The sequence below is a fragment of the Dendronephthya gigantea genome, unplaced genomic scaffold (assembly GCF_004324835.1).
Source record: "Dendronephthya gigantea isolate DGI-Jeju-01 unplaced genomic scaffold, DenGig_1.0 000005F, whole genome shotgun sequence".
Classification (NCBI taxonomy): Eukaryota; Metazoa; Cnidaria; class Anthozoa; order Malacalcyonacea; family Nephtheidae; genus Dendronephthya; species Dendronephthya gigantea.
Genome location: NW_021163015.1, coordinates 1,878,196 through 1,904,634, shown reverse-complemented (window position 1 = coordinate 1,904,634; position 26,439 = coordinate 1,878,196). Strand labels below are relative to the sequence as shown.

The 26,439-nt window shown below is 38.2% G+C and overlaps 2 protein-coding genes across 10 annotated transcripts in view; both read right to left on the bottom strand.

The window, feature by feature from the left end:
- Window positions 1–969: 969 nt before the first annotated feature.
- Window positions 970–9,157, bottom strand: LOC114516214. 2 transcript variants are annotated; one of them, XM_028535626.1, is made up of 16 exons: window positions 8,978–9,157; window positions 8,826–8,871; window positions 8,377–8,434; window positions 7,915–7,964; window positions 7,709–7,766; window positions 7,607–7,631; window positions 7,325–7,502; window positions 6,648–7,038; window positions 5,639–6,461; window positions 4,240–4,596; window positions 3,993–4,027; window positions 3,598–3,674; window positions 3,151–3,279; window positions 2,788–3,013; window positions 2,593–2,683; window positions 970–2,108 (listed from the first exon to the last, which is right to left on the bottom strand). In XM_028535626.1, the coding sequence occupies exons 1-16, from the start codon at window positions 9,043–9,045 to the stop codon at window positions 1,922–1,924; spliced, it is 2,799 nt and encodes a 932-aa protein (XP_028391427.1). In that variant the 5' UTR covers window positions 9,046–9,157; the 3' UTR covers window positions 970–1,921. The 2 variants fall into 2 exon arrangements, with proteins under 2 accessions (XP_028391427.1, XP_028391428.1); XM_028535627.1 differs by having other exon boundaries at window positions 2,593–2,680.
- An 808-nt stretch (window positions 9,158–9,965) lies between these two features.
- Window positions 9,966–26,439, bottom strand: part of LOC114515991 (intracellular protein transport protein USO1-like) — a 35,220-nt gene continuing 18,746 nt past the window's right edge. For 6 of the 8 annotated variants that reach the window (XM_028535324.1, XM_028535326.1, XM_028535328.1 and 3 more), the window contains exons 4-8: window positions 22,166–22,270; window positions 17,592–17,804; window positions 14,441–15,769; window positions 12,009–13,662; window positions 9,966–11,082 (exon numbers count right to left, since the gene is read on the bottom strand). In XM_028535324.1, coding sequence (XP_028391125.1) covers window positions 10,758–11,082; window positions 12,009–13,662; window positions 14,441–15,769; window positions 17,592–17,804; window positions 22,166–22,270 — 3,626 coding nt within the window. In that variant the 3' untranslated portion in view covers window positions 9,966–10,757. Of the gene's footprint in view, window positions 11,083–12,008; window positions 13,663–14,440; window positions 15,770–17,591; window positions 17,805–22,165; window positions 22,271–22,732; window positions 22,781–23,632; window positions 23,920–26,439 lie in introns of those variants that run through there. The other 2 variants (XM_028535330.1, XM_028535331.1) reach the window with 2 other exon arrangements.

Sequence of the window (26,439 nt, the reverse complement as noted above, 5' to 3'; positions counted from 1 at the left end):
TAGTGGTATTTACTACGATAGAGGCAGATGAAATTTCAACCTTGAACTGATAATTTAAATTTCAAATGGAATATGATCGCACACAATGATGCATTTATCACTTGTCAGGCTTTCACAGACAGGAAATTGCCACATTTTTGTTTCAGGAATTCCTCCCTTTCGCAGACTTTGGGATTCCAGGAAGGACAAATTTCTAATTCTATACGAGTCTAAATAACAAAGACCGTATAACTGCATTTGCTCTCATGTTTACGGTTCGTTATTTTGTAAAAATAGTCATAATTAATTATTCGCATATTAGCATCGGACCGAAGATGTGTTTGGGGATAATTAGTTCTTGCCTGCACGAAATTTGAAACGCGCCACCAATATGGTCTGTATCTACAACGGAATTATTCTCCACGTGTTATCCCGAGGCATTGGATTTCCTCCGGGGTAAGGCCGTTGTTCCGGCCTTGCTTCGTATATAGGGAGTATGATATAGGCAGATATCCCGGCTTTCAAAATGCATGTCAAAGAAGAATCATCATATATATTTATACCTTTCTTTGTTGATCTTTTTTTCCTCTTAAAAACCGAGTTAAAAACCACCATATTGGCAAGTGAAAACGTCAATTACCGTATAATTTTTAAAATATGACGACCTGAAATTAATAACTGTTGGCGCAAAAACGTCTTCAAAACAAAAGCTACTTAGTTGTTATTATTGTTCGAGAGTACGTTTTTCATCATAATTATATCACATTTGATTCATCATGATTAGTTTAAGATAGCGTCAAGAACGGCAAAGTCAATTATATATTTTTTTTCGTTCGTGAAGTTCGTAAACAAACGATAAAACATCATTCTTACAACTCTTTTGAATGAGTCAACTTGAATATTAGGCTATGCACTGAATATGTAGTTGTAAACAGTATCTTTGTATATTAAGGTTAAAAACACTTAGTTCGCTTTTTAAATAAAACGATAGACTTGCTTTCTATTTTAAACTTATCACCCACCGTTCAAGCTAAACGGGCTTGATACAACCGGCCCCTCAACGAGTATTGCATACAAAATCTCATACTATTGAAGCAGGATCCGAGACATAACCCAACTGCCAAGCAAGACCGTAGCTAATTTCTCAGTCACACTCAAAGAAAATGTGTCAGAGCGCGTTCTTCAACCCAGCGAGCTCACTGCTTCAACCTCGTACCAAGGCTTAACCCTGCTTATGTAAACCCTATATATACTTATCTACGATTACGTCGCCGCCATTCAGACTTTCTGATATTTCTCAATACAATTCTCAATCATACTCTATTATTAAACTTACTATCCTATCTGGAAATTAATATGCACATGTACTCTACATTGAATTAGCGAACTATAATAAAATGTGGAACGCTAACTCCTATAGTTCAGCACTATACTTGGTTGAAACCAACCCTGTTTCTAGTCTTAAAAATTAGCAATTGATTGTATTTTACATAGTTCTAGACATTCACCCAAGATAATCCATCTCTACGTCTGTCTCGAACTATCTTCTAAGGCTTGGCTTCAAAGATGACGGCCAAAGTTGGCGTTCCAGGTTTTATCATAGTTCACTGATTTTTGCAAAACCTACTAACAAAATCTATGGTGCATGTTCGATCCTAAAATCAGTATGTATGTATACACAAATAGTGTCACAATGCCCGATCCTGGGCTCAATATGCTGTCTCTACATTGAAATTGAGCTATTCATTTCATGGCCTGTTTACCTTCCAAGGCCTGCGATTACCTTCTTTTGATGGATGTGAACGTGTCATTGGTTACAAATGCGTTGATGTACAAGAGCTCTTATTTCAATATCTGTAACTGTAACTAATCGGCACTCGTTCACATCTATCAAAAGATGAAAACCGCCCACAGAATCGCAGCAAAAATTGCAAGTGGCGAACTATCTTCGTATTCTGCGCTGTCTTCTCCTCGCTAACTGAGCTCCACGCTGCAAACGTTTGCTACCGCGACTCAACTGACCTTCCTTTTGGCGCAATGAAAATTGCCCGTCATCGTCCGAAGCGGAATCATCGTCGTCACCTGTTTCCAAGCACGTTGTCCCTTCTGCAAGGTCTGGCAGAGAAAGCCTGGCAAAATATAAGGAGAATCATATTAAGCTGTTATAATATAAACTACACGACGTACAGACATTTGGTGCGTTCCGCCATGTGTTATCTAGGATGTAGAATGGACAAAAAGGTACACAAGGCCCACAAAAATACCATTGCTGCAGACTTCCCGTCTGCGTCAAAAATCGCAATGTCTGCTTAATATGATCCAATCGCGCGATTGGCTCTTTGTAACAATATAGTAAAAGTGTTTATAATATAACCGTGTTTTGAAAATCAATTTCTACTGATATAGTCCATTGTGTTTTATTATCATCAACCAAATAGCAAACCTTGTTCGTATAGGAAGGTACCGACCCTTAAAAGAAAGCAACGTTCAACTCATACTGTCTATGACAATTACGAATTGTAGCTTTTAAGAATTTAGTGTTATCATCTATCAACGTTAAAACACTGGTATGAAAGCTTTACGAACGTAAACATATCGATTAAATCACATCACCTGGAATCTGAAGATCTTCTGTCCACAATATCTGTAGCAGCGACATCGGATTGGGTATTTTGTGGTGAGGATGACATCGATAGATTAACTGCTATGAAATATATCGAGAATGAGAATTTTTCTAGGAACACGAAATAAACACCAATGGTCGAATCGGCCAAAAATGGTCTCGGAAATTACTTTCAACAAAAATACCTTTATCATCATTTTCGTTCAGCTGTCTGATCTCTTCAGCGACGTGCTCCGCATATTGCGAACGAGGTATATCATTGCCGCAAATTGAACAATGCTCTTCATTGGATAAAACTTTCAATTTTTTTTCAGTCTTCCTCGTATTTTCACGGTTGTTCTTTCTTTTTCGACCTTTATATTCGTTTGCCAGCATCGATAAAGCGTCCATATCGTCTTGGACATCGCCGGTCTATATATATAAAGAAGATAAATACAAACTGTTTAGGCTGATGAGATGCAAACGAAAGTTGGGAAGACGCACACAGATGGTTGGCGGACGGGTGGAAAGCCCATACATATTTTTTGTTATGAAAAAATTTACCCAACCTTTCTTTTCGAGGCAACCGGTTTCTTCAAATCCAAGTCCAAATCCTCGTCAGAAGAAGACGATTCGAAATTACTTGCATCCATCATTGAGAGAACCTTATGGACATCATTGGAAGGGATCTTTTCATTCTGATAAACAAATTGAACGAATAAACAAATTGCACAAATTGCAATTGCACTGATGACGGGCCCGGGTTAACGGACCGAAGCTTTGCAGTATTAATTACTTACGTGGTGTACCTACAAGCTAAACTACTTATCGATTGTCAGCATGCAAACATACAAGAATATTAAATTGCACGCAATAATCACAACGGAATTACCCTATGTTAGGTTGATAAAAATGCACGTGGTTTTGCAGACCTTTATTAAGGAACGGTAATTTTTTGAATCTTGAAACGTTTACAACCTAAACTAATACAAAATATTTGTTAAAACACGACCTACCGATTTCTCGAATTCTAGCGGAATGAAATCTCTTTTTAAAGTGGAAACGTCCCATTGTTTCTTGTACAGATTTCTACCTAAACATCCAAAAGATTATCGGAATATCACGTTCGGTATGTACCCGAAGGGCTTCTCCTGTTTGAAAACTGGATGTCAAAATTGATGCTCGACCCGATTCGATGAATTTGAAGCCATGCGATTTCTATCTAATTAAAATGATCGCCACTCGTGGTAATGCCCCCGATCAAGTCTTCAAGAGAAGACTCGCATACCTTAAATTATCAAAGAATATCATATATTTGTAAAAGGATTTGGCAGAGTTGTTGAAGGTAATGGATGTGTCTGCAATCTATTATTTAATGTATGAAAGGGTCAAAAAACAAATAGCTACGTACGTGTATTGCTTATACTGAGTCGCTTTCGCTGTTCCCTGTTGAAAAGATGAAAATAGGTGTTTCATGACTTAGAAATATGAATTGTTTAAAAACAAAAGGTGTTGGAGAGAAATTTATTGTGAAATGCCTTTAGCTAACCCATACTAACCAGGCAAAATAATGTCAAATGGGTCTTTACCCCAAATACAAACAAGAGCTCGGAAAAGCTAAAATGTATTGTAATAAAATTCTCTTGTAGCTAACTCACTTTTCTTTAAGATCTTTTCGAGGTGATAATTTGTTCTCTTCATCCTCTTCAATCCTTGTTTGCTGTCCTTTTGTCAACGACTCACCACACTTAACCCCTGATACCCCCAGACTTCTGAGCCGTATACTGGGCTCCAACGAGATTCGTCTTTTGTTCGTCTTTTGTTCATCGCCACTCGTGGTAATGCCCCCGGTGGAATTTCTCTTAATAATATCTTTTGATTTCTTCTCTAAGTTGACTAATAGTTTGAGCTCCTTAACCTTTGTTGGTGTTCTGGTTTTAATGACAGGAGACAGCGTCATGACCTGGGCTCCAGCCACTCCAGCAGCGAGGTTTTCATCTTTAGAAGTGGAAACACTAACACAAGAAGCAGCTGGTTATACGGAGTTATTTAAAACAAATGAACGTCAGTTGAAAAACAAGTTGGTGTTATATGTTCTGTAATTTAATATAGCCGGGTTCACCATTGATCTGAAAACGATGGACCAATTTGTATCCAGAGATTCATTACTTGTTTTCCGATGGTTATCAGAAATTGCAAGAAACTTCTCTAACATATCCGCACTACTACTCTACATTAAGGCGGGTAATACCGAAATAACTGCCATGACTGTCCAGCAGACACATTCGGATCAGCTGGCCACGAAGGCTAAGCCTCGCAGAGTAGGAGCAGACCAGAAGTACGAATCATTTCATTCCCGTTACGAAATTTCTTGCATAACCTTTGAGATCGCCTTTTGGCAGCTTAAAGAATATTTGTTTATTTGTTTGTCTGTTTGTTTGTTAAATCTAGCGCGTTTCATCTATGAGACATGGATCCGAAGGGTCATCTTTGGATACGAAAGGCTATACCATGATACCTTCAGGCTCGTAATGTAATTTTCAGGACATTGAGTAGTGTGCATTACTCAAAACATACATCTAAACACAAAAAGTCAAGCAGCGCAAAGACGAGGCTATACGAAAGCGCGTAAACCTCACGTCTATTAAAAACATGAGTGGACAACTTTATTTAAATCATCTCTAAAATATAATCAATATAATTATGAAAACAGACTATCACAGTTGAAAGGTAAGATATTTTTTTAAAATATTTATAATTTTTACATCAAGATAACTCTGTAATATTTCGTTTTTTCATATTTTAAAGTTTTTCCAAAACTGTAGTTCAACTGCAGCTCAACAATAAAACCAAATCCATACGAGCTAACTTCTGGTTTAGATGTATGTTAAGACAATCAACGTCATACAAGAAAAGAGAAAAGGGACCCAATGTCTGATTTCGCACTCAAAAACATCAACGGTTTTCTGATTTACCGCATTCTTTAGAAAATCATCTTCAACATGCATCTAAGCCAAAGGCGCCTTTAATATGAGCCTGCAAGCGGCTAAAATTTACCTGCCAGTGCTTGTGGATGCTTCAACTAAGCCGTTGCATAGGTAGGCATGCTCCTGGATCCTATCCTTGGGAAAGTCTTTATAGCACATTGGACATTCGATACACTCGGGTTCCTTTTTACGTGACTTCTCCATGGTAACCGTAGTGGGTGATGATACTGCTTCAACAAGAACGCAGTCCGCTTCCTCTATTTTGTTCCCTTCCGCGGGCGCAGGCGGACATCGAAAATTGAAATTTTGCAAGTCATCTTCACTGTTGAGATCTTTCAGCAGGTTCGTGCGATATTTTTCGTCCAGAACCAGTTTTACCGGACTGGTGGGTTCCATGGCAACACTGCTGTTCGCAGTTGTCGAGGGACTGCTGTCCACGCTGATCATGGTTACGTCACTGCCTAATGTTTCCGAGGCAACGCTAGTGCTTCCAGTTTTCATATCCAGGCAACTGTTCACAGCTGTCATGGTAACGTCATTGTTCGAGGTTTCGGAGGTTGCGTCATTGTTCACAGTTTCCACGGCAATGTCGTCACTCGCAGTTTCCATAGCAGCGTGATCGCTCAAAGTATTCGCGGCATCGTCACCAACGTTAGTTTCTATGGCAATGTCTGTGGTTGAACTGACCGCAGTGGGAATCGTCGTCTTAGACGTTGTCTCACAACTGGATGAACCTTTTGTTGTTTTTGCCGCGGTTTCTGGAACGGGGACTGATTTTTTTGTTGAAGCGACTTTCACGGATGCGACGTCTTTGCTGTTATTTTCTCGCTCATCTTTAGTGTCAGAATCGTCCAATGATGGTTCCTCGAGCTCGATATTAACAACTTTGGCATCTAAAATACGAAAAAAATTTCATGCATATGGCTAGCTATTGTAAATGACTGTAATTAATATAAAGCTCTACTTGAGTCCCAGCTATATGTTTATACACGTACAACCGACTACTGGCCTTTTTTGAGTTTGTGTTTTAATAAAAAACGGACAAGAAGTCTGGATTTTCAACAGTTATATCAACTTACCTGTTTCCTTAGCTTTCAAAGACAACCATATGTCTTGACAAGCTGAAACAAAGGGATCGTCAGCCATTTTCCTTTCCGCCCGATATTTCCATTCTAGGGAGCTTTTCTTCACGACCCTCGCCCCTTTTACCCGCCTGCCCGCACGGTCCCGTGACTGCTCGCACGTCAGTTCTACGGCTTTGAAACGTCGTCGCCGCCGCCTCGACCAAGACGGTCTGAGATTGGCCTGGGCACGACGTAGCCTCCGACGATAAACCTCAAACTTCCGTGAGATCACGGCCGTATACAAATTGGCGTTCACGTGTCTCGGAGCATAGTACAGATTATAGCGGTCACCCTCTTCTAAAGTGTTGCACGAAGGTTTCTTGTACAGTCTTTTTAAATGTGCTTCCTACAACATTAGAAAAATCTGTTTGGCAACTCGCTTGTAGAAGCTTTATAATAAAAGACAGGCCAAGGTTATATATACGTCGTATTTTGGTCGTGCTGAATGCAATTCAAACAATGTATAAAAAGATGATAAACCACATTAATTAGGCCTCATGATAATCTCATTAACTATTGTTAGAATTGCGTTGAACGTGACCAAAATGCGACGTATAACCTTCGCCATATTCAAATCATATACAAAATTATTGTTCATACAATTATTCAGATTTTACAGACAATTTACCTACCTCTGGCTCAGGAGCACTGATGACGGGTTCCACTGATGCAACATTGTTTTCATTTACCATTCGTCTCTGTTTACTAGAAGTACTACCATTGTTTGTTGTAGACTCAAAACCCTGACCTGCTTCTTCAGTAACTTGTCGCTTCCTGGACAGGCTCAAGCGACTTCTGTTCTTTGGGTTCCTTAGAAGACCCAAAAAATACCTAATTAGACAGGTTCTTCCCAAAAAATAACTATCAACCATATACATTTCTGATTTATAAATTGTCTGCATATGTCTACTCACTTTGTGCCTTTTTCTTCTTTAAAGTCTACAAATAGAAAACAGTTTCATAATTCATATAGTACTTGCTTGCACATCAGGCAGACATCAAAATTATCAGCTTACCAGTTCTTTCAACAACTTCATAACAATCACTTTCTTCGTCACTTTCCGCCCTTTTTTCCTAGAAATTGAGATGATACAAATAAGGTTAAACAAATGGCATGAAATTTCGTCTTGACAACTGATGTTAATCAACCCATTATTAGTTATTTGCTATAGTAAATAGTATTACTCTTCCAGCAACTAGTACTCTGGTAATTATACCATACCTTATTACAGGAATTTTGAGATGGAAATAGGATTGGCGAATCAGTAAAGTCTGAAAATGCATTCATGAATTAAACTTTAATAAAATGACACATTAAATGTTTGATTATACGTAAATGGTTACATCCCCAAGTCTAATGTGTTTAAAAAATTGGAGTGAGTTAATTGTTTAGTATATACACCAGTTTTGTGCTTGCTAATTAGTAATTACTGTAAGCAGACATGTAAATTACATTATCATCTACAACTGCTAATATGAACTGTTTAGTGTGGTCACATTGAAAAAGCTAATCCCTACTCAATAAACCCAGCAAAAAAAGAACTCTTATCACAAACATACAGTCAGTGCTACCACATTTAATGGAAGGGGGGTGCTACATAGTGCTAGGTATAACATTGCTTTTGTAATAACAAGCTGTTAACATATAACATTGCTTTTCAGCAGTGCCTGGAACAACACAAACCTTGTGTGTCCATTTCCTCAAATTCAGAACATTGCTGTAGCAGTTCTTCGACTTCTGACTAAAATAAGTTTATTAAAACAATATATTTGGTCTTAGATTGGCTAAAATTTGAAATCAATTAAACGAGTAGCTTCATTATGGCGAGGATGTTGATCAACGTTTGAAATTTGAAAACAAAATGTATAAAAAGGCTACGTTCATTTGCAGCTGTTGATAATAGATTTGCATAAGCACACAAAAAGGACAATAGAACCGAGTTATTTCAATAAGGTGAGAATATGAAATAATGAAAATAATTGCGCACGAAATTCACTGTACAGTGTACACATTAGCTCTGAAGAATATCCACGTGGTTCAATGTGATTATAACTTTTGTCTCTGATTTAATAAACGATCAAAGTATAATGCTTTCTTTATTAAGATAAATACAACTACAGGCTTAAACGGACCTTTGACTTTCCGTCCTTTCTCCCTTCTTCGCATTCCACGTCTTTCCTAAAGAGAATTGAGACAGATCGTTGGGTAAAAGCTAGCTAGTACATCGTAAGGCCCCACATCGTATGGATTTACAACTAAACGAAATCACACATCGAAAACATACCCTTTGACTGGTTCACTTTTGGTCGATCGGCCGCTCACAGCTTCTTTCAGTTTCGAAAGCATAAACATAACAATGAAATACAAATATCTTCATAAATACATTACTGAATATCCAGTTGAAATATCAACACGTTCACATGTCTTCCTCCCCAAATGGCTCAAGTCATATTTGTTTTTTTGAAAAATGATGCCTATTCAGTTTGTTTTATTTACACGAAGTATTGAAAACATGGAGAAGAGATGAGCCCACTGCCACTTTGGTTTCTAATGTCAACCTTGTTTTCTAATGTTCTCGTTTATCGTTGAAATTGAAGATTGAGATCACTAAAATGAAATGATATCTTCGCTTTCATTGTTATGTATTGGGGGAAAATAAGAAAATCCTGGAATACGCTACGTCACAGATCGGTTTTCGCCAAAACATGGATGCATTATAAATTAAATCTATTGAGGTATAACTTGTCGGGTGTTTGAAAGGCAATTGGGAACTTAATTTCTACTTTCAACTCTTATACAGCACACAAACTTAAGAAATTTCTCAATAAAACATGTATTATAGCAGCAGAGGTGCGCTGCCAATATGCAGGTTCTAAATTAATGTCATTCAGTGTGTATATAGATCAGTAGAATAGAGAGATACTCTACCTCTCCCCTCCCCTGAAATATCCTTTTTTCCAAATAAAAGGTACAACCTCCAATGGTATATAAGCGTTTTGCGTTATGGTGAAAAATCCCAGGGGGCACGAATACCTTTTATGGTAAGATTAAATCTGCTTTCTCCCATCAATGCTATGGATATTGGATACTATCTTCTGAGTTTTACATTTCACACTTTTTAAGATCACGGTAAAGATGCGCAAATCCTTGGGAAGACTTGGTTTTCAAGAGGACGATATAAGAACGTTGAGACCAGCCGAAGCCGCGAAAATCATTGAAAATTCTTTGAGCAAAGGAACCTGGGAAAAAGATCAGTTTAAAACGAAAAAGCAAACTGAAATATCTCGATAAAAATTGTAGATTTTTTCAAAACATCAGCCTGAATTCAATGCATGGTTTACCGAATAAAATAACATCATGGAAATATACGTCAAGAGCAGATTTACCAGCAATTACAATGCAACTACAGCTCTTGTAAACGTTGTTTCCTACTGTACCGTACGCGTGAATTGCAAATCTAATGAACAATACAGCATTGCATAGTACTAAAATATATTATTAAACATTTAGATATACTCTATAATATGTCTTTCTAATTTGATTAATATAAATCCTGTTTCTTTGTAGTGGCTAAAGACGTTATCATTGTATATCTTTTGATTCCTCGAGCCCATCGAATGATATTTAGTAATTGCCTAAAATATACCCTTCCCCAGGCCCTTACGTCGAAACTATATTTTGGGCGGTAAATTTTGGGCAGTAACTGAACCAGATTTCATGAGAAGTTATTTATGGTCTGGTCAGTATTATAATGTATATCCTACTTTTTGTAAATCTATATATTAAAACGTCACAAAATTGATTGTTTTCTACAGTATTGTAGTTCTTCCTTTGATATTAAGATCGATTTCGTTTTGGTAAAAGTTGTTCTCAAACAACGATTTCATTAATTCAAACGGTGTCATTTACTATGAAACTTCACCAACTTATGTTCACTTCTTGTTTTAATTCGTAATAGGAAAAGGCAATGGGAAACCTTTCAGTTAACAAACATGCGATACACATTGTATGTAAACCATTTCGGACGCAATAAAGTTGAAATTCAAATTCCACCAAACGACAAGTTATGATACAAGAAGTTTAGCTGGCTTCGTAGACACACATTCACTATGTTCCTTGCGATTTCTCTTTTTCAAAATTCCCTTCGGCTTCTTCTCTGTTGCTGTTGTCATAGGCAACGGCTCGCTGACGTTTTTATCCGCACCTTGCGAGTTATCATAGTAACTGACATTCAGAGGTCGTGTTGTGGGAAACGGCGTTGAAAACCGGCAGTGTAGTCCGCTATCCCCTTTATCACTCACAGACCCAGCATGTCCCTCCTCGTGATAACCACTATCACAGCTACTGGCCTCACGATCTGGACTGTGACATACTCCCTCGTCAGATGGACTGAAAAGGAGAATTTAGGAAATGATTATTTAACATTTTTACACACAATTACCTCTCAGTTTTAACATAAACTAAAACGACACAAAACTTTCGTTTTCATTGAAAACAATCTGTGTCCTTATTGCTTTTATTTCACTAAGTAATTTAGCTAGCTAGAATTCGTAAAGAATTTTGTAGGTTCATTCAGAAATCATGCTCTACTTCTAGGCCCGGTAAAAACGATGAACATCTCACTTGCTGCATGAACGCAACGACATGTAGCAATAGATAATCGGCTGAGTCGTCTCATCTATTGCTGTTACTGCGTGTGGAACGCGAGGTGCACGACGTTTGAAACCGCCAATTTAGATCTTAGACTGCTTATCTAGATCTTAGACTGCCAATCTAGATCTTAGACTGCCAATCTAGATCTTAGACTGCTTATCTAGATCTTAGACTGCTTATCTAGATCTTAGACTACTTATCTAGATCTTAGACTGCCAATCTAGATCTTAGACTGCCAGGTTAGATCATGGGACGAACAACTAACTTGCCTGTGTTTTAAGTTTCTCTCGAACAAAGTGTTCTTGAGTGTACCGTACGTGTATCATGCATAGTTGGGTATTCGTGTAGACATGTAAATAAAGTTTATTTTTGTTCCGTGAGAATTGCCATTCATTGAGTCCGGTTCCATTTTATCGTTGCTGTCGCAAGGTCACCGTCTCGCCGATGTAATTCAGTGTCAATATCAAGTCTCTGAAATCAGTAAGAAGACTGATTTGTAAAAACTGATAGAGAAATATGCTCGGAGTATTTTTCATCGGCGACTACGACTTAGCACGACAGCCACGACCATATGGAAACGAATGATTGTTAAAACCAACAAAACTATCAGGTCATGCGCTATTGAGTTTGTTAAGTATTTGCCATGAGCTATTTCTACTCACCAACTGAAAACATCCTCGTTGTCAAGATCGGGTTCAATTCGTAACACGTCGTGAACCTCAAACCCACTTCCACCACTTTTCACGAAACAAAAATTCCTCATGCCCTTCTCATACGACTTTCCCCAGGTTTGTCCGAGACATGGCGAGCGCTCGCCGTCGCCTAACGAGAGCAAGATATTCCTTTCGTCTTTCAGATTTAAGATGCGTTCTTTCAGCTCCTCAAGCTCTGATTCGAGAGCCCATTTCTTCGTCAAATAGTCCAGAATCTCTCCTTCCAGTTCCGAGTTCCGTTGTACAGAGTTCAAGACTTGTTTCCGTAAGTCCCAAGTGCGGTTTCTCTCGTTCGCTTTGCGTACATCCTCCGCAGACTGAAGTTCAAGGGTGCTTTCCGAGATGGCTTTCAAAGCCAGAACCTCTCTTTGCAGGACCTGCTTCTCTTTGCGCAATTGTGCGATATTATCAGAAAGTTGTTTCGTGATATCGCCGCGTCTGTTGTTCGAGTCCCGTCTTCCGTCCAAGCAATCGACACCCTCCGACGAAGCGGAAGACGAACTTCTGGAAATCCGTTGCAGACGATGGACTGTTGACTTCAAAAGTTCTACAATTTCCACCATAACTGGCGCCATACCGTTTTGTTGGCATAAACTTGCTTCGAACCCCCAGGTGTTTCTCGAAAGGGTGGGGGAACCACGCTCCAGGGGCATGACACCCTGTTCCTCTTTCACACCATTCTGAGGGGCTGCCCCAAGGTCCGACGGACAAAACCCATCCACGACCGAACCTAATTCGCTTTCCAAACACCTTATATCGTCCAGAAATTCGAACATCTCGCTTTGCAAGATTCGACTTCTGGCTGATTGCTTTTTCGACTTGTTTTTCAACCGTTCAATCTCATCGACCAGACCACTCTCTTTTGGAGGAATTTCGTTGGGAGTTTCTTCCAGGAGGAAGAATTTCGAATAAGGCGACCGTGGTTTGCTATCTAAGCTGTTTGAATCGTATTGCAAACTGTTCATACGAGATCTCATAGCTTCTTTCTCGACTTTAAGGAACTTAATTTGGCCTTCAAAGATCTTCAATCGATCTAGCAAGCTCTGCTTTTCCATTTCATCCAAGCTTTTATTATCGTCAACTGCTTGCAAGCGTTCCTCTAGTTCAGCAATCTTGATATGCAAAATCTTGTTGGTTCTCTGACCTTCGTCCAAGTATTGTCTCAGATTGCAATTTTCCCGCCGTAGTTCCTCGTAGTCTTTTATCAAATTCTCATTTTTGTGTTGAGTTGACTTCAGCAGACTCGTGTTGCTGCGAACTTGCTTCTCCAAATTTACGCAACGCTGTTTCGCGTTCTGAATCAAACACTCCAACTTCTCATCCTCTTTTTTGTCCGTCTCAACATCAAATGTCACCCGGTGTCCCGAACTGTTGCCGGGTGTCCCTGGACGTTTTCCCTTCCCTGGCTTCCCACCGCACTTCGTATAAATGAGATCATCCTCCAGTTCTTCAACGGTCTGTGTGAGATCACTCACTTGAACTTGCAGCAGAAGGTTCTCGGTCTCGAGAGCTTCTGCAGTGAATCGCAGACGCCTGTTCTCTTCCTCAAGTGATCGGCGTTGGTTTTCTTTCTCTTCCCTCTCGCTGAGAATCGATAAAACTCCTATAAATAAAGCAAAAAAATACGATTACTGATTGTAAAGAAAAAAAAAAGAAGAAAAGTAAAATCAGAGCAAAAACTCTTTACTGATACAGATCACGGTGTATTCTGGGATTGTTTGAAGGAACAAAGATATGCTGCAAACACACAGAATAAAGTAAAAAACAAATTCCGAAAAAACAGGACATCTTGCATGAGAATCAAAATATAAATCAGACAACCTCAACCTGTGTCTTGTTTGATTCATATTTTGGCTCTCAAGATGTCCTGTTTATTCGGAATTTGTTTTTTATTTTACTTTTTTAAATTGTCCGGCGGCTGGTTATTGGGTTTTTTTAAACACACAGGAGACATAAACTATTATTTTTAAGATATATTACTATAACTATCAAGGTTCAACATTTTCCACGACGAAAGAAGGAAATATCTCCATTTAGCTTTGAGAGTTTAATTTGAATTTGTGTTGTCATATTATTTATTAAGGCATTGGGAAATGGCTTTTTAGTCAAATCTCGTACCTAGAGCCATAAAATGAAATAGATTGTGAGTATGTTAAAAATCGGAAATCCTGTTCAAAATCAAGAGGAAAATGAGGCAACATTACGTTTTCCCATCGTTTTTAGCGATGTTTTGTGACGATCTAACCGACTAAAGAAAGCTCACTTTAATCGGATCCCAATGAATACAACACAATATTTATTCAACCCCCTCGAAGCAACACTTAAATTAAAACACCGATTACAAAAACCTTATCAATATAACGATCCCACAGCGACATTACCTTTCTCGATGAGAGAGCTCTGGGATCGTAACAGACCATCGATAGCTTCCGTATAGCCATCGGGAACATCGCACTCGTTCTTTATCACAGTCACAGCGCCGACCATTTCCAGTTTATTCACTAAAATTTGCTTCCTCTTCGTCAGGTCTTCGAGAAGTGCCGTATACTCTTCGAGACGATGCTCGGACGTCTTCGCTCGATGTGACAACTCCTGAATCTGTTGCAGCTCTCTGTCGGCCAAAATCCCGTTGAAAGATGACAAATTCTCAGCGATTCCATTCTGGTTGGCGACTGCATGAGTTTCGTGCTTAGAACAACCCGTTTTCTGCATTTCTACAACTTGAGCTTTTAGTAAAACGATTTCCGTCAAGCGCGTATCTAGGTCGTCCTGAAGTGTCCTATTTTGCTCCTCGAGTACTTGCAATTCGTCGTTCTTCCGTCGGATCCCTTCCTTATGCGCACGCGTCAAACTCGTCAGCTTCTCTCGTAATTCACAATCGCCAGCTTCCAGTGTCTCGATCCTGTTGCGTAATTTCAAATTTTCGTTTAACAACGAGTCCATTTTGTCCGTCGTGAGATTTGGATCGTAAAGTTTGCCTCCGGTTGTTGACGAGCTTGGATTTTCACCGCCAGTTTCCCGGCTTCTGTCTCCGTCTTGCTTTGCTTTCTCTGAATAACAGTGAAGTTTTTCTTTCAGAAGTTTATTTTCCTGTCTAGAAGCATCGTCTTCTTGCTCCAACGTCTGCAATTGCTGTCTCAAATGCTCCGTGGAAGACTGTAAACCTTTCATGCTTTCCTCGAGGAATAAAACCTTCTCCTTTAAGCGTTGCCTATCGCTGTCGATAACGGAGTTTCTCATTTCTTCATCTTCGCTTTTGAGTTGCCACAAACGGCTTTTTTCTACGAGACTTTTATTCTCGCCTTCCAGTCTCAATTTCTCGCTTGAGAGCTCGCGGATTTGGGTTCTCATCTTATGCACGAGCGCGTCCTTTCGCTTCAACTCTTCGTTCAGCTCCAAAAATTGCCTCTTATCGTTCAAGGCTTGCGAAAACTCCGATACAAGCCTTGGTCCTGACGGCGTTGTGCCGCATTGTACGTTCAGCTCGCAGTCGGTTAGTTTTCCTTCCATGAGTGCCTTGTCTAACACCAGCAAACAATTCAATAGCGCCTTGTCGACCAGAACATAGCACAGTGATTTTTCTAGCTCAGACAACGGATTTTTATCGTCGTTTGTACATGACAGCTCTTTAAGTTGCTTTTCCGTTTCGTGTTTGTTGCGTAGCAGATCTGATATTAGACCCAAGAGCTTCTCATCACGGTCAATATCATCTACAATACAAAGAGAAAGAAAGCAATGTTTATGTGTGTAAAAGAAAGTGAAAGAGATTTGGGATACACCTTGAATTAATGCTTAAATCTACCACGTTCATTGGTAGAAGCTTGGTCCAAACTTTCTGTTTACGGCTAAAGAATAACTTGAGCGCATCGCCAACTATTGGTCTAACGGCGGGAATGTATAATCACGTAATTATTACACCCATTCTCAGTATGATAAAGAAACGTCTTTAATTATAAATTACCGTATTTCGAAATGCACTTCGTCATTGCATATCAATTCGCGATCATGCAGCAAGTTTCGCCTCTCAAACGATGAAACAATACTCAAGTCTCAAAAGAATCCCCTGATTTACAATTCTACCGCTTTGCCGCGTTACAAATGACGTAATTACAGTGGTTGTAGGTTATATTTACAGATAAACAGGAAGGCGTTTTGAACGACTGGTAAATTAATTGGTGAATTTCACCCGGAGTTTTGTAGCACCGGGTTATCTCCAGCTGACTAAGGAACGTTCATATTAATAACAACAATTTTCACTTAGATTCATTGCATCTACCACCAGGCTTTTGATGTATAATGACCAAATTATATACAATTTCGCACTTTGATAAATGCAAATTGAGGCGCAAAGTGCAGTTTGGTCAACGATAATGAAAAGAGAAGACTACAATTTCACTTGTTGAATGAACCAGGAATGTGTTTGCCGTTCTTAAAAATACAGAGGCGTTACTTTCTAAAAATGTCAGTTACCAAAAAAGGAAAATTACATCATGAATGACGCCATGGTCTCAAGTGATTGCAAAAAGCAAGTAAAAATGAATATTGGACCTCTCGACACAAGACCACTCGAAGATGTATCATTCGAAAAATGCTAAAACGTTGTTTAATTCCGATCCTATTACATCATATAATGTCACAAGAGTCTCACATGAGGCTCATATAAATTTATGTCTTCACCTACGTTTAATTTTTGGCTGGAATTTTACAAAGTATTAAATGAACTCTGAAAAAACTGATTGTTTTGAGAATGCGTCGAAAGTCAACCGGAGAAAATCTCTCGTCAGTTCTTATTTTCAAATGGGATTCTATTGTCCTTCTCTCTTTGACAATGGACACATACGTGTAGACAACATTTCTATCTAAGGTTACCAGCACTGGTTTTAAAAAGAAAGTCATGAACTAAACTTTCACAATCTTGTCATGTCAGTTATCCTCAAATTAGGTTCTCATGATGTACTTCGTCAGCAGGTCAAATGTTGCCAAAGAGGAACACAAAAATAGGAAATAATTCGTGACAATTCTAAATGCAGGTCAGCTTACATGCGGACAAAAATAGAACAAGTTACCGGAATAGTGAACAATATCTTAGAGTTTAGGCAAGGCAACGTTGGAGCAATCTTGTCAACAAAATCTTATCGACAAGATAAAACAATATTGTATTCCGAGAATGTTTATTAGCACTTGAGTTGGGTGTTGTTCCATGCAATGATATTATTGATCAGAATTGATGAAATATAACATACTATTGTTTACGGATTTTGGAGTAGTTAAAAAATGCCCTCGAATACTACCATATACAAACAAGCAAACAAACTCGTATGAATTATTAAAATGCATTAAGTCGCGTCTTAACTCAAGCACCACTTTTAACCGGTCATAATTTTCGCAGTCTTAGCGATAGTCGCGACTTATTTTTCTTCCTAATTAATGGCAGTATTTTGCTTGATAAATATGATCAAAAAGCTAATGAAATCAATGTACAAATGCTATTTCTAACTCCGAATATAGAATAACGTATATAAACCAACTCACTTTGACTTTTCACTTCTTCTCGCAACACATCGCGAGAGCGAACGAGAAAGCGTACCACAGCTTTGTCCGTAGTCTGTTTCAAATGACGTAACGTATCCCGTAATGCATTGATGCTTTCTAACGGCTCGTAATTCTTGTGCCCCGCCGTGAGACCATTCATCGTGGACAAGTGGTTCTCGTTCTTATTTTCCTCAGTCACATCGATACCACTATCTGAAAACGGAAGATTATAGGTATATTTATATGTGACAAGGACTTTCAGATCCCGTGAGGGAAATTCGTGCACCAACTCACATTTTATGGTCGTCCGCAATTGAGCTGCCTGTAAGAAGGTGTTAATAAGCGCCTTGTATATACAATACGTGAATCCATTGTGGATTTGCCAAGCTATAAACCCTTTCCGTATAAGCGTTTGTCAGACGTATTACTTTCGAGAGTAAATTGAGGTCAAATATGGCAGCCTGGCTGGTGCGATTTGACCGATTTCACGAGGTTAAACTGGCTAGTGTTATAAAGAATGCTGTGACGAAAACATTGATGAAAATCTTTAAACTTTGTACATTCGTTCAATGTGCGTAGTGAAATGCCCTTCGAGGGTGTGGAGTGTAGTGATATTTTTAACCCCATCTAAGACGAAGGTGTTAATAAGCGCCAATATAGTATCACAATACATGGATCCATTGTATGGCTTAGCCAAGCTAAACGTTTTCCGCAAGACTTTTGTTACACGGATGAGAATTATAAGTGGTAAACGATACGACCCATGCATGGAAAGGGAGGGGGAACTGGAGTTAAAAATAGCCTGCAGAACAAAATTTCAAAAGGCTTGACTTGAAATTTCAAAGAATGCTGGTGAAATGAACAAAAACACAGCTGAATTTCTGAATACCTTATACGCAGAGTACTCAAACGTCTCCCCGATCATTGCGCCATCGTTCAAAACAAAGCTTTGCATGATATATTTTTAGCTTCATCAAAGCCCTTCCGTTTATTTGCCGAGTGATTTTTGTGGGAATATTTGATGAAGTTGTTTGAACACGATGACCGCCGGACGTTTTTTCTACAAACAAAGTGTTGCCATTGCTCGAACGCTGGATAAACAAATGCCAAATTAATCTGCGCCAATTTATTCAGCGTTTGTTTTACAAAACGATGCGAATACGAAAATACTTACAAGACAAAGAGTTCCGCATTTGAAACGAATTCAAACATTAAAACTTGCATGTCGACGATGTCGTAACATATGTTATGGCGGTAAAATAAGTGTACAAATGTGCAATGTCGTTCACTATAAAAGAGAGACTTCAAAAAGAGTTCGGCATATTTCATCTTTTCAAAGTTACAACTTTCATTCAGTATTCACCCATTTTGATAATACTTTTATGTGACTTGGTATTTTTGTATTAAAAAATGAAGTCATATAGCTATAGCCGGAATATCGGCAGAGTGTTTATCAGAGTAACTTAATACTAACATATAATTACTTATGAGTACTCTGTTTACATTAAGCCCCCGAGAATATAGTATTAATTGCGAGCTATTAAAAATATATAACTCTCTTGCAGTAAATTATCTGGACATTGGAACAGTGTGATATTGAACCCAATTCAGCTTCTGGGCGATGCTTCATAATAGACCTTATCTATATATTTATCATTCCATATGTCACATAGAGACTTTGTTCACTTTTATTGGATGCAAATCTACCGCCCTGTAATTACGGCTACCTGTACAAGACTCCCGTTTAACAATTCACAGCATGGTATCAGCATGGACGGACATAGGAAACCCAGCTGGCTTCATTTATACCATTGTTAAAGGGCCTAAAGTATATTCTCAACCAACCGCCAAATTATATATTGACTTATAAACAATACTACAAGCTCGTGTCTATATGATTATCATTCTACCCAAATTGTACTTTTGCCAACTACGACATGTGGTTTTGGAAAGTAACTAACGTACTGTACCCTTTGTGGCGACTAATACATATTTACATTCAACTGACATTGTGTTGTGTTTTTTAGCGACAACATGTGAACAGGTCACAGCTAAGCCAAGGGCAAGGTCGCTTCAAAGTATATTGTGTCTTTGTTAAACAGCATGAAACTAAAAGCCAAGAACTAACATAAAACACCGTACAAAATACAAAGATGACCGACTCGGTAAATAGCCATAACATATTCCCAAAATACTTTGTTCTACACTGAAATAAATTTAATGAAAAGGGGCAAGTATTGATTTGTTTACTTTGAGCATTCAGCTGTTAAATTGAAATTAAACTGAGAAAAATGGCGCTAAAATCAAACGAATTCGAAATCCCCTTCTTGTCACGTTTAATATACGAGCATTTTAATATCAGTATATTATTTATACCACATCTCCCTTAAGTCTGACGAATGTGACCCTCACTTCTTCCAGCCAACATACCCTCCTATTACGGTGTACGCCAAAACACAAATTAAATTGATGGCATAACTATAAGTATATAGAAACTACAAAGTGTACACATAACATGTTCACCAAAAGTGTTCTATATACAAACCTTTGAAGGCTGGCTTGTTTATTTTAAAGTTGAATACTTATATCACCAAACTGGATCGATTAAACAATCGTTCTGGACGAGAAATATAGCTTCGTTTTGTAAAAGTGAAGTTCTCAAACGATCGTCCCGATCCAATTTATGAACGGATTAAAACAGAATAATCCGTGGACAGCGTTTGCGTAGCCTTGAATAACCTGGCTCTCAGATCAAAGAATGTAATTTAAATAAAAGAATGACTTAAGTGCGCACAAATTGAAGCTAAAATAGATTAATAGATTATAATTATGTTTCACAAATGCTATTTTGGCCTTCCAGAAAACGATCGTGCATGCAGTATTGCATGTATACTTTCCATCGCCCTTTTAATGGCGATGGAAGTGCCATTTGTGTATAGTTGGCTTTTAGAGAATCTGTTTGCTGGGTTTCCGAGCAAAGACGAGATCTACTGCCCTTGAATCCTGCGCTGAGAATAGTTTTATGAATTATGACCATATCTTTCAACAGACGCAAGAATTGTAAAAAATGCCTTCAGGAAGGGATTTTAGATTTAGCCTCACTCAAGCTTTTTTTCTTTTAAGTATAGAAGAGCATCAGAGAATTGTACATAATCCTAAACTATATAATCCCGGAATAGTTGTAGAGAGGGAAAAAAGTAAGTCGATGGCTTAGACGAATACACGCTATAAATATCGCGCCGACCCATTTCGAGTTAAAAGGTGCAGCAAATGTCACAGGCAGTATTTTCTTAACAAACATGCTGGCATTAAAATCACTGCATAATCTTTATCACCTACATTTGCTTAAATTGCTCTAACATCATATGCCATTAATGCAAATTCAATTAAGTTGAAAGCCACAAATTGCTTTGAGAATTGATTTTCACGAACCACGTTCATTTTCGGTGGGAATTTCCGCGCCTTAACTGTTGTTTTGCATGGATACTGCATGACAATGTGCATTTATTTCTTTTACTTGAAAGATAATCTTGTAAAAGCCTCCAAGTATCTGGGCCGGATATTACTTTTTTATGAGCATTTAATTACCGAAATGTGTTGATTTTCTGTATCTCTCTGCTTTTTGAGGTCACAAAGAACCGGGAAACCGGATGAAATTGTATTGAAAAACAGCAAGATTTTCCGTAAAATCGACACACAATCCCTCAGCTCTTCCTGCGTTTTGGTACCAAACAATGCACAATTTACACGACCACACAAACCAAGTTTTGTCTCACGTCAAGCCCTTTGAACGCTTCCATTGTATCGTCAAACATCTCCCGCTTTGCACATGCTTGGACGCTGAATGAATTCTTCTTTAAATAAATTTAAGCACAATGAAGGCGCCATATTTAACGTCAATATATTAAGGAAACATTTCGTTATATATATCCTTTCGGATTGGTACAAAATGTACTAATGCATGTACGCGGGAAATTGTAAACAGTTAACCTAACAAAGGCATTTGTGATATAATGCTGAATTGTTTCCGTGAAAGGCAGTTATATATATTATATACTACCATATTTTACTCCAAGTATCCCGTGTCTATATTTTTTGCCCAAACAGTAGGGTTTATAAGATGTGTTAATAAGAGTCGAAAGTGATATCCTTTGGGCTTTTGCCAAAGTACTTTTCTGTTATAATTCAATAAGATAAAGCAATCCAGTCGCGTATATAAGATCAATCCAGCTTAAAGTACTGAATGTATTCATTACCTGAACATATGAACTAACGAAATGAGAAAGAACGAAAGCTTTATAGGCTTATAGCTTTAGCAAGCTAGCCAATAGGCCCCTTAAGTGCAGCTATATACGAATTGACTAATAAAAAGATATCGTCCATATTGGAATATATCAAAGAATGAATGAAGCTTAAGAATCAATTTCAGTTTGAACAAAACAACGACATTTAGCAGAAATACAAGTGGAGCATTCTCAGGATATCTGGTAAGATCGTAAAGCACAAAGACAGATGCTAAGAATGTCTATAGTAACTTCAAGCACACCATTTTTTTTATTTAAAGCTAAACTTACCGGAGAACACGCTTGGAAATGCTGTTGGTGTTAGGATGTCGTTGTTTGTGTCTTCGCGGTCGGACGAAGCTGGATGCGTCTTTGGGGTCGACGGCTCTTCCGACTCTGAAACAGAAGAACAAAATGAAATTTAATGAAGAATTCTATTCCTCGATATACTCACAATTCCAACTGAACATGTATTCCTGGAGTATCAGAAAGGTCAAAGGCTAATATGATTGGAATAATACGGTTGGATCTATAATCTATTGCTTTTTAAATGCGGAATCAAATGTCGTTTCGTGACTTTCGTCTTCGAACAGTATGTTTGGCAAACTCCAAATACTTTGTTTTAAATATTGCTCTGCTCGAACTGCGAATCCGATAATCTATTTCCTCCTAATTCTGAGTTGAAACTAATCCTCGCTGAAACTGGATTTATCGAGACTTCCGTCGTAGCGGCGCGGATCAAACAACATGGACGAGTGTAGCTGAAGAGTTGGTACTCGAACTAAGTTAAAAATGACATTAAATATTGGGTCTTTTCTGCTCAAAGGAAACGATGGAATTCTACAACAAGCATGTTACCTAAAGATCCGCTTTAAATAAAACCATATGCTCCATGGGTAGGAAATTTAATTCAACTCCTCCAATGATACGAGGCCATTTCAATTAACAACAAAACTTGTGGCATACACACATCGGGGAGATTTCGCATCGTGTTGTCGAGTTTAAGGGCTCTCGTTTCGAAATGTAAATATCACACTGAGCCTTTGGCCACGCGCTTTCGAGTATATTCACTAGCGCAGTTGTGTTCCGCAGCTGCGATGAATATATTTGAAGCCAAACGGTTAATCGTTTCTGTTCTTTAGAACAGAATGAAATAAACGGCGAATGAAATCAAGTGAAACTATCACAATTTATGACATCAAAGCAAATTTGTAGCACGCAGACTCCTCCCAATGAAGTCACAATCGTTTTGACCTTGTTGTTTATGGTAGTTTAGTGAACTAGAACGTGCAAAGCAAAGGTCGAGGTAGTTTAACACCAAACATGGTCAGGTATAGGAACGAAAATCGGTAGTCAAAGAAACGACCACCATGTTTCTTTCCCCTGTAGTCACTTCTAGTGCAAATTACACAAGATATGAATATCAAACTAAATCGATTTCAACGTTGTTTTACGCCTTTCGTCGTGAGAAAATCACAAAGGAACTTCACATGGCATAAATAATCAATAGACACAGCAAATTCAGGATTCGGCTAGCATTTTTCATCACCCTATACGATCTGGCTTACTTCACAACCGTACATCAATCAAGCACGAATCAAATATCGTGAACTCGTAGTGCAGATTTCTACCTTGTACGTCTTTATACTACCATTAAACCAATCAAGTAATACAATAGAACTTAGTGCAAGAAAAAACACCGATTGCGTTCTGATACAAAATCACAACAATTATGTGATATACAAAGTTATTATTTACCAGTACGTGGTTCATGGAAGACGTTCATTGTGTATCAGGTTCCAAGTTTAACTTCGGAGGCGTTGCGTCAGTGTGTGTATCAGAAAGACTTCACACAAAACTGTGTCGTACGGCCATTATTTACACGTCTTCAAAATGATCATTTGCTTTCTACGAGTGCCAGAGACATCGTTGCGGTCGCACGTCCATTTCGGGAAGCACTCCAGTTCACTCGTGAGTGACAATAACAATGCATATTAAAATCATCGTTCTCGTCAATCGAATGCGGTCAGGGGAACTTAATCAATGCCACCCGTCCAATTCTATTAAACGCGAAACGCAAGACCGCCCGGTGAGGTGCTGTATTATACACATTGTACATAGGAACGGCAAAACGATTCAAACCAAATAAAGAAAACATGTCGAAAGCGGTTAAGTCAAGAAGGATTAAAAGAGTGGACTTTTTTGAGAATTCTTACAGCATAAACAACCCGAGAGTTGTAAGGAACTTAGTTTTATGAAATATTTATCGAAAGGTGTTTACCTAGGCACTCAACTCGGGTTAGCTAAAGCCTTGTTGATACCTTTGTGTATCTTTTCCTTCCGGGAGTAATGTGCTACACTTTAATTATCTTAAAACACGCTCACGTTGCAACGATTCATTATCACAATTGGCGGCAACTTGAAACAGGACTTCAAATAAATCAATTTGTTGCCTGGGTAATCACAAAGAAATTCGTATCGCGCGTAGGATCTTGTGGCTGTAATATTAATCTATCGATTGCCTTATTAACATAGTGACTGAAGAGTCAAGATGTCTGAGTCGGTTCAAAGGAGGCTACTTTGTGTAGAACACCAGCATTGTGCGATAGTATTAGTTCGGAAATATAAATTAAAGAGGCTAATAACTCCGGCCATCCGCCTCCGAGGAACCAAAAGATCATTTTTTAAGATATAATGAACATTTAAAAAATATTTTGGAATTTTTACAATGGAACCCTTTCATTTAATATTCCACCGCGTATTGACCAATATTTTAAAAAAAGTCTTTAAAAATTTTTTATGGTTTGCATGGAGAGTAGATCAATATTTTCTTAAACTTAAATTATCATATATTGGTGGGATATAATCTTCGAACTAACTGATCACAACAGCAAACGATTAGGTTACGTCAAGCCCGTGACTATCCAACGTCTGTCCATTACGTTTGCGGTTCCTGCCCCCAATTAAGCATGCTCAACACTTCCAAGAAAATTTCAAACCCGAATCAAGCCGCTCTTTTTCCGTGGTTTTTTGTATGTAGCTACATTTTCCGCTATTTGCGAAAGCAATTTTTCAATGAAAACATGAACAATGTTTTGAATGTTCTCTAGTCTCTACTTTAACTTTGGACACACAAATACATTAGCCGGTAAACCATTAGCAATCCTTTGAAAGACTATATTCCGAAGAAGGCAAAACTGACAAGATTTTATCGCACATAGACTGAACAAGTCTGTTACTATGAGATACGCGTTTGAGTTGTATTGATTTATACTTGTTAGAAACTGAAGCTTGAGTCAAAACTCGGTTTCTAGACAAGCGATACGTTGTTTTCATTGAAATATGTTAAATTAATATATTAGATTGAGTGGACTGATTTTATCCTGGTATAATATTTATGATCTTTAGGTTTTTAACTTGAGTATTTGCTATAAAGGAAACATTTTTCCCCATTCACCATGTGAAATACAGTTTTAAATTTTCGTATTATTATTTAGAGACGGTTATAAAACCAGTATGATGAGACTTTCGGCAGCCATGTTGAGTGAACCTTATTAGTTATTCACTGTAAAATTTAGGAAGAATAAGGAACTATATTGATGATAAAAAAATCAAATAGGGAATATTTTTTCTTTCCCACCAACAACTAGAAACGTAAACTCCTTTTGACATTCAGTCCACAAGAGCAAAGGTAGATTTCAGTAGAGGCATGCATTCAAGATAGCAGTTACGTGCCTGATATAAGTATATAATAGTTGTATAGTTGTATTTTATTATATAACCGTGGTTGTCTGTTGACCCAGGTCTTTTAAAGCTACCTCGATATCACTATGGAACAGATAAATCATGCAACATCTCGAAACGTGATTGTTCTGTAAACTTGGGAAGGAACATTTGACGAATGTATTTTTCAATATACTTAAAAGGAAATTGACTATGAATAGACGAAGTAAAATTGGTGCTTTTAGGCGCATTACCAGCTAATGGATACAGTGCCTCTGACCGACAGCACCTTACCAGGTGACGAGTGAAATGATCAAACGAATTTGAAAGAGTAAAACATACATGTGGGTGGATCTGAATGCATTGACGTGGCATGGGTTTAAAATCTAATTTGCATCACCAGCGACAGCGTTCTGGTCTCTTTAGAAGTTGAAGAATTTCAAAAATCTTCTGTCAAAGTAGATTCATTCAACAAAAAATGTTGGATTTCTAAGCTAACACGATTACACTAAAACCTCGGGACGGTCGTTTTGATGTTTAATTGGAACACCGGGCAACAACTCCGTGTAAAAATGTCAAAAAATACCCAGGAAATTGATGGATTTCAGGAATTTAAAAATATCGCCCATTTTTCTCACCTACCCAATCTAATCTTTTGCCGACTCTTGAAGTTCAGACCATGATCCCTTTAGTAATGTTGACGAAACACTGCATTATGTAAGCTTCGCGTGAATTCTATGTATTAGATCATATCGAATATGCAATAAGTACTTTTCATTCATTGTGAAAAACCTCACTCCTAAGAGTTCAAGTAATACGTGTACGCCTCTTCAGACACGCCT

Coding starts and splice junctions, on each gene's coding strand:
- LOC114516214 (XM_028535626.1), bottom strand. CDS start 9,045: ATGTTTATGCTTTCGAAACTGAAAGAAGCTGTGAGCGGCCGATCGACC. Junction 8,872..8,977: donor AAAAGTGAACCAGTCAAAGG/GTATGTTTTCGA, acceptor AATTCTCTTTAG/GAAAGACGTGGAATGCGAAG. Junction 7,965..8,376: donor TGAGGAAATGGACACACAAG/GTTTGTGTTGTT, acceptor ATGCATTTTCAG/ACTTTACTGATTCGCCAATC.